Source organism: Tripterygium wilfordii, chromosome 23 (genome assembly GCF_013401445.1).
Source record: "Tripterygium wilfordii isolate XIE 37 chromosome 23, ASM1340144v1, whole genome shotgun sequence".
Classification (NCBI taxonomy): Eukaryota; Viridiplantae; Streptophyta; class Magnoliopsida; order Celastrales; family Celastraceae; genus Tripterygium; species Tripterygium wilfordii.
The window spans coordinates 9,720,184-9,730,291 of record NC_052254.1 but is presented as its reverse complement, the minus strand read 5'-3'; the positions used below and the strand labels follow the sequence as shown (position 1 = coordinate 9,730,291).

At 36.9% G+C, this 10,108-nt stretch overlaps 1 protein-coding gene across 3 annotated transcripts; it reads right to left on the bottom strand.

The window, feature by feature from the left end:
- Positions 1 to 4,840: 4,840 nt before the first annotated feature.
- On the bottom strand, positions 4,841 to 9,880 carry LOC119993339 (pentatricopeptide repeat-containing protein At5g64320, mitochondrial). 3 transcript variants are annotated; one of them, XM_038840440.1, is made up of 6 exons: positions 6,889 to 9,880; positions 6,748 to 6,797; positions 5,944 to 6,585; positions 5,697 to 5,789; positions 5,479 to 5,604; positions 4,841 to 5,354 (listed from the first exon to the last, which is right to left on the bottom strand). In XM_038840440.1, exon 1 carries the CDS (start codon positions 9,205 to 9,207, stop codon positions 6,973 to 6,975), a length of 2,235 nt encoding a protein of 744 aa, XP_038696368.1. In that variant the 5' UTR covers positions 9,208 to 9,880; the 3' UTR covers positions 4,841 to 5,354; positions 5,479 to 5,604; positions 5,697 to 5,789; positions 5,944 to 6,585; positions 6,748 to 6,797; positions 6,889 to 6,972. The 3 variants fall into 3 exon arrangements, with proteins under 3 accessions (XP_038696368.1, XP_038696367.1, XP_038696366.1); XM_038840439.1 differs by having other exon boundaries at positions 5,944 to 6,797; XM_038840438.1 differs by lacking the exon at positions 6,748 to 6,797 and having other exon boundaries at positions 5,944 to 6,747; positions 6,889 to 9,879.
- Between the last annotated feature and the right edge of the window lie 228 nt (positions 9,881 to 10,108).

Genomic DNA, 10,108 nt, shown 5'->3' with positions numbered 1-10,108 from the left:
TAAACCACACATCCAAATTAGGTAAATAATATATTGATCAAAAAATAATTAAACAAGCTTTCCATATATATCAAAATCAAAGCCTAATTTCATCTGTGTAAAAAATTGTGTTAAAAACAAGTTTTGAGACACCTTGCTAGGTTTGGTCTTTTTCAGAGCACATATCAACATGAAATTTACAGGGATAAATCTAAACATATATTATAACCCACACACGAAATTTCATGCAAATCAGATATTGTTTGTATCAAAAACAACAATTCATACCTTAATATGCATATCTAAGGTACTTAAATGAAAAACATAAAATATGCATACATGCCAACTGTACTTTTTAGGTATTTAGCATGTGAAAAACCTACGCTCCGATACCAATGTACAAATTCACAGCTTAAGTACGCAGCGGAATTTACATACTTCTTGTAGCGTGAATTGTTAGGAACTTTTAGGTTATGGTGATTCAATACTCGATCGGTCATCGGTTTCACAGCACAAATACCCTAAACAATAAAACAGATTAGCTTGATAAACACACTTCTCACAAGTGTTTGTTCTCTCTATTTGAAGAATTGGGAAGTCTCCAATTCTTCAGCTAACGTGCTTCTTAGAAGCGTACGTCAAAAACTCTCCAACAGTCACCTTTTAGGATAGAGTTTAATTGGTATTTGGATTCTATTTAATATTTGAAATAGGCTTAAGTTGTTATTTATTGATAAACTCAATTCAAATCCAATTAGAAGATTTGAGCCTTATCATAAATAACTACCTTATGAGCTTAATCAAATTACATACCCATATTGGGTGCTACTTATATTGAGCCATTAATTTGGGCCTAACCCATTAATGATTCTCATATCTCCAACATTAATACCTCAAGTGTTTGCTCGGCCAACCTTTCTTCTCTACCTATTCTTCAAATCATCAATTTCTATATATAAAAACGGAGGCCTAAGGATGCTTCCCCATAAATTGAGGAGAAAAGCAAAGAGGGAGGTAAAAAGCTTCTCCTTAATTACGAGAAATCAATGTTATTTCAATGATTACCAATTAAATGTACATAAATATTATTAGGAACAACAAAAAGTGATAAAAGAGGTGAAATAATGAAAAGTGACGGCTAAGCACCAATTAAATATGCATAAATACTATTAGGAACAACAAAAAGTGATAAAAAAAGTTAAAATAATGAAAAGTGACGGCTAAACAATTGAACAATTATAATCATAATCATATAATTAAGATAAGTGTATTACAAAATACTGAAGTGCTTTAGAAGCTATCACATCTGCTTCTGTATGGCTCAAACTCTTGTCACATGTAATAAAATAAAATTGAAGTTGTGTTAAGAAACGTTTTCAATCATCACGCCTTTTCTGCCTCATGTGATCAACCATATGTTACAATTCAATAATGTCATGTTATATATAGCAGCGTTATTATCTTGCTACTGAATGTACTCGTATTATAATTAAAATATTTGTGAAGTGTATTGCACTTCAAACTTGGTCACTTTTAAAAACCTTTTAGTTTTACCTTTTAGTCGGGTGAATAAATAGGGACACATATTTTCGCTTTGTTGACGCTACTGAGTACTCAGGTTTAGAATGGGATTCATGATTTGTCCATTTACAACTATGCATAGAATGTTGTCCATACATATGTTCTTGGTGACCTTTGCCACTTTGGAGAAAAAAGCAGCGCAAACAAGAATTGCTAAACTCTGACCATATTTTTTCCTTATGCATCAAATTTCTCGCTCCCTCTTAGAAAATTATTTCTTAGCATATTAAAAAAAATGTATTGTAGTTATTTGTTCATCTCACAATTATCTTCATTTTCTACAATTCAAGCTTTATTGTTCATCATGGTAACAAAGTATCGAAAAATTGTCAAAAATCTTTATTTTTCAAATTAATTATGTGTTGCTCGAAGCGCGAGCATGCAACTAGTTATTACATGATATTGGAGCATTTGCTCGATCCTCAAGACCTCCACTCGATGGTGTTTGGTTCACCTATGGCTCTTTTGGATATGGACCACCCATAAGGTCAGAGGTACCACATGATGGACCCTAGCTCATCTAGTCCACTTGTTGGATTTCGTATGAGCCCATATCGGTTAAATGTGTGAGTTCTATTCACTTAATAAGAGGTACCCAACCTCAAACACTTGAGGGCCATTTTAGGGACAATACCTCTAGTGTTTTTTGGGTCAACCTCTCTCCTCTACCAATTCTTCAAATTATTACAGGCTTCTGTACAGATTAATCTAACAACTTATAATTTTGAGACAACTTTCAAATTATTATAGGCTTTTGTACAGATTAATCTAACAACCTATAATTTTGAGACAAAAAAATGTAGTGAATATTAAAATGTATTGTATTATTGATTCATGACAATGGGAGGAAGGAACCTAAGCCAACGTGAAAGCTTGTGTGCTTATGTAATCAAATCATCAACAATTTATGGAACAAATGCGGAAATAACAAAACGAATATAATACAGGTTAATAGTATTTTTAGTCACTAAATAATTTGACTCACTCCAATTCGATCCCTCATTTTTCAGACGTTTTAAGTTGAGTATCGAATTTTCATAATTGTTTTAAAATACTCATACGGACATATTTTAGAGAGTTCAGACAGTTAAATTACTTACGTGGCATTAAAAATAAATAAAAAATATATGTGGCTCAAAGCTGTTGCCAACTCCACTCTTCGTTTCGTGCTTTACTCCTCAGTTTGTCTTCACCGTCGCCACCCCCACCTCCACCACTACTACAACTACCGACGGCGGCACAGTCACGAATGCCATTTCTAGAGACACCCATGACATTCAAGTACCCAAAACTCAAACGAATCCCAACAATCTCTCTCGCACCGATCGTCACTTATAACCGTCCAGATCTGGTCCAATCTCTTGCTATACTGGTCTGATCCCCGTAATCCGCGATTGTGTTTTGATTTGTGGCGACGATTATGGTGATGATCTTGTTTTGATATGTGGCGATGATTACTTATGTGAAAGCTACACCAAGCCTTTAGATTGTGCCCTTGAGACTGAGTATTTGTGGTGAACTTGAGATGTTTAGATCTGCAACGATTTCTTGCTGATAATGATTTCTTGCGTGTTTGACTACTCCAACAGTCAAAGAAGCAAGAATACTAAAAAATTATCATGTCCACCCCCAAGAAAGTGAAGATCCACTTCAAGTTCAAGATGCGCACGGTAGATGAGCGGAACTCCAACTCCGACGGTGTTCAACTCCAACTCTGGCTCCGGCAATGTTCTTGAGACACCACCATGTTGAAGATATTCTATTTTTAAGAAAATAAAAAAGAAATAAGAGGACAGCTGTAAGGTCACGATTGAATCTTCATACATTTTCACAAAAAAAAAATTATGAAAATCCACGTCAGCAATTGACATGCCACATCTGCATAAATCAGTTGATTTTGACTTTATTTTGTCATGTAGGATAGTTGACTGCCTGAAAAGGCATAAATCTGCCCGGATGATGAGGTTGAAACAAATTTAAAATTTTGATACTCAACTTGAAACCTTTGAAAAATAAGGAACCGAGTTAGAGTGGTTCAATTCATATGGGTAACCTACTTCAATGCAAAACAAATCCATGTTGAAACTGACCATGCATTTGTCAAAACCATATAGTCCAATTGCAACTCTACAGTTTAGTTTAGAGTTTGGAGTACTTGTTATTCTGAAAGTAGTCCAGCCAGCCTCCCCTTTCTCTAATTTTCAATTAGACCCTTGCCCGTTTTAACCAAGATGAAAATGCTAAATCTACATGGACTTTTTTGTCCATAAACCTCAATAATCTAATCACCATGCTACCTAGATATGAATTTTAAAAAAAATAAAATATTCTCACTTCTATTTTGATAGGGCACAAATACCCTACTCGCTATCTCATCTCTTCATTCTCTCTCCACCCTCTCTACATTTTCCCTACTCATCTCTTTCTCTCTTTATCATCTCCCCCTACTCAGCTCTTTCTATCTCTATCTTCTCTCCTTTTCTGATTTAGGTACTTGATTTGGGACGTCTCTGTTTATTCTCTCTTTCTTTGGACTTGCGGCATATTTGTTTCTCATCTTTCTCTAATCCTCGAATTTCCCTGTGTGAAAGAGTAGTCCATAGTTTTGTTTTTTGTATTCTGTTTGGTATGGGGTTGTGATGATACGAAGGGATCAATGCCAAGACTAGGAGGTTGAGCTTCTTTAGTTGTAGCTCTTAAATCATGTGTTAGCCCATAAAAAGAATATTGGGTTGAATTTGAGTGTTGGGTGTTGAGAGTTAAGTTTGGTCCTTTAAATGAATATATGTTTCAGATTTATAAATCATATACGCATTTGATTTATTTGAATAAATATCATCCATGGGTCTTTGAGATCTGGGTTTGGGTTTTTATATGTGATTTGGATTTCGGTTTTCATGAGTCTTTGAGATCTCGTCAATACAGAGATGGACAATGTAATTTTATCAGATCTGTACAATGGAACAATATAATTATAATATGTGTCATGCACCCATAAAAATAAAATGTAATAGAAATCTAGTTTAAGAGAATGAAACAATGTCATAAGACGTTTAAACAATGTAATAAGAGGCTAAAACCATGTAATAAAAGTAAGAAGCCTAAACAATGTAATAAGAAGTTGAAACAATGTAATAAAAAGTCTGCGTTGATCAAAAATAATATGATAAAATAATGAAATTTCTCTAGCTATACAAATATTTTCAATGTTTTAAAAATAAGCAATGAGATTTCTCATGCCATATAAATAAAAAAATAAAATAATTTAAGTAAGAACATCGAATATAGAAAATAATTATGTATGCTTCCTTGAAATGTTAACATAGCCTAAATTTCACCTTATAAATAGTGTAACATATGCCAAAAGGATTACAAAATGGAAGCAGCAAAGAGGAAACACTCCCTTCTACCACAGCCAACTATATAACAGGCTCCTTGCTGCTTTCTTCATTCTATTTCAACGCTTCTATTCTTTTTTCGCTCTGATTTGTCCTATCTGTATTTCTTTCAATCTACTTAATCTACAATTTGGCCTACAAGCTATATACTTACAAACTGCGGTTTATCCCGTTCGTTAGCTGCCTACTTGCTCTACTGCCGTTACCTGTTCTGCCACTACCACTTAGCCTTCGAACCCCACCTGTCCAAGCTGCATCATCTTCATCATCGTCCTCTTCATGGTAGCCGACTGCTGTACGTCTACCCCCTTTTCTTGGGGTAGGTCGCCGCCTCTTAATATTAGCTGTATAAGTTGTGTAATCGATAGTGTCTTCTTTTAAAGCACTCTGGAATTCCTGTGTGGGAACCCCAATCAGTAAAACCAGAGATAATTAGCAAAGTTGACACATAAGACTATATTTTCCTATCATTTACAATCAAAGGATCAAAATAAATCCTTCCATCATCAGTGCTCACTACCTGATATCACTCTATCAAATCTTGATGTGTGGACGGAAAGCAGGAGGGGATTGCATTGATGTCAAAAGGAACATTCTGCCTAGTGAAGACCTCTCCTGTTTTGGGGGGTTCATTTGGAGAAAAGACCTGTCATCATATGGTAGTATTTCGTTTACTAAGTTATCTTGAGAGCTATGCAAACAAAAGCAACAGGCAGAGACCAATCCATTGAGTCCTACCTCGCAGCGGGCATCATTTAAGCTATAAACAATTTTAAGTTGCCTCTCTAACTTCATAAGAATCTGCAGTGCTGTAGCCGCAACACAATCAACCTGTATTAGCACCACTAGAAGAATCAGATACAAAAGGAACATTGTAGACAATCAATTGCCACCAAAATAAGCTTGGGAAAGAAAATCCATTCAGTGGTTAACACCATATCAAGAAGTTAGAATCCAAGTACGAGATGCGTCTCAAAACTCTTACCTGAATCTTTTGCATGATATGAATCTTGGGACATATCACAATATTTGTTTAAGCTTGTCACATCTGGCGGCTTTAGCTTCTCAGAGGGAATACGATTTGCAGGAGTATCTGCTGCCTCTTGATGAACGGTTCCATTCAAATCAAATGATGTCACGTAATTTAAAACAGGTTGAGTAGCCAGCTCTTGCTGACTTTTCCGATTCAAATTCATCTCAGAATTCAAATCAGCCTGAGTTGGCTCATGCTGAATCAACCCATTCTCGTGAAGCATCCCCTCTAGAAACCGCGTTGTGACAAATGCAAAATTAGACCTTTCATATTTGCCTCAAGAGCCCCAGCCCTAACTTGTATAACTCGATTTATAGCATAGATCAAATACAGAGGTTCATTGGGTGAAGTAAATGGTAACAAAGCTAGAATTTCAGAGTAATACCTGCAGAAAGAAACCAAGGTAAAACTTATCATGTTAAAAGACATAGAACCTATGACTTATATCAAAGAGAGAACTCCCATCAAGAAAGGGACAATGGAATCGCTAATAGTTGGATATCAAATTTTCGCACAATTGAGGACATAAATTTGTTCCTTTGACACCCAGTTTCCATGAATGAGCCTATAAATTCAAGAAACTCCAAGCCTTGCCTGGGAGAAAGAAACGCCATCAGATTCCTTGTCAAATTTCCAGAAGCCTTGGTCTGGACTTTGGGATTTTGATTTTCAGGCAAATGACCGCAAACAGATTGCATGAAAATAAAGGACATCTGAAGGCCATCCCCTATCCGGCTTTCAAAAAAAGCAGGGTACCTGAAAAGATAGTTTTGTTAGCTGGCAAAAAAGCAAGATGAACCACCACACTGCAAAAAAGAAAAAGGATGAAAAAAGAAGCGTACTTCTCATTCATATTCATCAGTAAATCTTTATCAATCTGATAATGAGAGCATTTACCTAGACATAATTGAGTTGTAATCTTAGTGACGGAATTGCGCTTGAGAGCATTTATCTAGACAGACGCTGTTGTGATTATTGAAATTAAACATAGGAGAAAGTCTGAATCTCCTGTCCATTTTCCTTAACAAAACTGCTAACTAATATATACCAAGTCACGTCATTAGGTACGAAGCCAGTCTCTAGTCCTCTATGGAGAAGTGAAGAAGCTTCATCAAACATGCTCTCCTTGCAATGACAACCAATCAAAGTGTTATAAGTAACAGCATCGGGATGAATTCCTTCAACCTTTAATTTGGCGAAAAGATTTACAGCCTCATGAATGCGTCCTGTCTTGCAGAGACCATTAATCAGGCAGTTGTAAGCTACAATGTCTGGTGTTAAGCCTCGGTGAATCATATCTCTTAGAAACTCAAATGCATTATGTATTTTGCCAGTTCTGCAAAGACCGTTGATTACTATATTACATGATTTATTATTAAGAGTGAGTCCTTTGTGGATCATTTCTTCAAATATAGCCAAACCTTTCTCAACAGCCCCAGCTTTGCAGAATGCTTTTATTAAGCCATTGTAGGTGATATCATCAAGCGGACATCCTCGAAATAACATATCATTCACAAGCTTAAGTGCTTCCTGGATGGCACCTCTCCTTAAAAAAGCATGTATCAATGTGTTGTAAATTACAGTGTTAGCAATAACACCCTCCAACAACATATCGCGATAAAATCCCAAAGCTTCCTCCATCTTATCCTCCTTGCACAAACCAAGTATTAACGAGTTAAAGGTATATATGTCAGGCTTGCATCCTTTGACAGACATTTCGCCAAACATTTTTAGAGCTTCATCGACCTTGCCACACTTGCATAGTGCAGATATAAGGGAATTATATCCCACGGTATTCAAAGTTAGTCCCTTGGTAGACATCTCTCTCAATATTATGCCAGCTTCCTCTAGCCGACCTTTCTTGCAGAAACCATCAATCAAAGAAGTGTAGGTGATTATATTGGGTTCGCAACCCTTACTAGCCATTTCATAGACCAATTCAATAGATGAACCCATATACCCCTTCTTGCAAAGTCCATCAATTAGTGTATTAAACGTAAAAATGTCAGGGTCATGGACACCATTTAACATGCTATCATTCAAAAAAGCCATGGCATCATCAAGACGTCCACTCCTCACATACCCTTTGATCAAGGTATTGAAGTGCACAATGTTTGATCCAGGCACTTTATTCAACAAGGCCCTTGCTTCATCAACCTGCCCTGTCTGACACAACCCATGCATTAGAACTCCATAAGTCATATCATTAGGGATCAAACCCCTAATAAGCATCCGATCAACTAATTTTGCTGCTTCATGAATCCGCTTTAGCCGACAAAGCCCATGAACAACATCATTAAAGATATAAACATCTGGGCTACAGCCCATCAAAAACATTTCCTCCAAAAGCTTTACTGCTTCATTCACTCTATCCATTTTTGATAGCACACTAATAAGAGTTCGGTAAACCATTGAATTTGGCACACAACCATGTTTAGTCATGTCTCTAAGGAGTGAGCATGCTGTATCCACCTCATTAATCATACAAAGTGCTTTTATTGTCACTTCAAAGGTGAAAACCGTGGGAGACACACCCTTACTCAACATATCATAAAACACGTTTTGTGCAACCTTAGGACAATTTCCGGCCACCAATACATCCAAAACAGCATTATAAGATTTGGAAGTGGGTTCACAATTATAGACACTCCTCATATCCAATAACAACCTAGTAGCTTGTCCTGGCAATCCTGCTCTCCCATAACATTTCATAATAGACACAAAAAGGGATTCTCTGAAAACCAGCGCTTCTTCTTTCATTTGCAATAACAAGCTATCTATAACCTTAAACTCACCGTTAGCACCAAGCTTATCAATCAACACCCGATACACATCGAACGTGTGATTATAACTCTTCTGAGTGCCTGCCCATTCAAATATCTCCATTGAGGTAGGCACGTCCAGTGGCAATTCAAGGAGCTTACAAAGCTCAAACGGGGTGATTCGATTGAATGACCGTTTGAGCTCCTTAAGATCAAAGGGCTTAAGCAATCTCTCCCATTCATTTCCAGATTCTGACCCATTATCATTAACTTTATCATTGCTGTAATACCTATAAGACCCAAAAGACAAAGTTACAGAGAACATGGGAGATAACATGGGTCTGGGTAAAGAGTGTAGGGTATTTCTCAAGAGAGCTGCAAGCTTTGGTGTTCTCAAAATAAACGTCCGTTTAGTCGGCTCACGAAATGTGAAACCCACTATTGGGACTCTCATTCCAGAAACTAAAAACTGATTAACCCAATTCAAGTGTTTAGATGAAACAACTCTTCTCAGAATAAAATCAGTAAAGCCTTAACTGGGATGGTACCAAAAACAATTCACAATCTTTGGTTTGCAATCGGTTTCTGTGAGTTCTCGGAGAATTTTCTTAATCAGAAACAAGAATGAAGTTGCAGCATCCAGAGAAAGAGGTAAGAAAAGAACGAAATAAATTATTTCAGCACAAGAACCCAGCTTTCAGAATCGAGAGCCCCAAAACTCAGAAAATTTGATCTCAAGCAACATTCAATTCTCCATACAAACCCAGCAATTAACTTGCAACAACAGTCCAAACACAGCGAAAACACGAAATTTGCACATGCATTCCAATTTCATGAAACCCCCAAATCAGAAGACCTAATTTCTACAAATTGCTGTGACAATCGACCCACCAAAATACACCCCCCAATCCGCACAAAATAGACAATCGCTTCAGTGCATTTGCAGGCTCAAATCCCTCAAAATACACAGAGATGTTCGAAGACTTACCTCTCCCGAAATCCACAGAGACGAGCCAACGAACCCTAGAACTCCCTGTCGACGCTCTATCCAGCCCAAACACCGATAGAGAGAGGAGGAAAGGATGGGTATTATTTCTGGGTTTTGGCAGGTTTTGGGCTTGGGGATATTTGGGTTACTAAGTAAACGTGGGCTTGGCTTGAGAAAGTTTGTGGAAAAACTTTGGCAAAACAAGTGTTTATGTCCTCGAACTTTTGTCAGATTTCCATTTCTATCCTTAAACTATGAAATTTATTGATTATATTCTCAAACTTTCACAAAATTATCGATTATGTCCTGACCCACTATTCCGTTGAGTTCACCCAACGAGTTGACTTACGTGGCACTCACCTCCGGT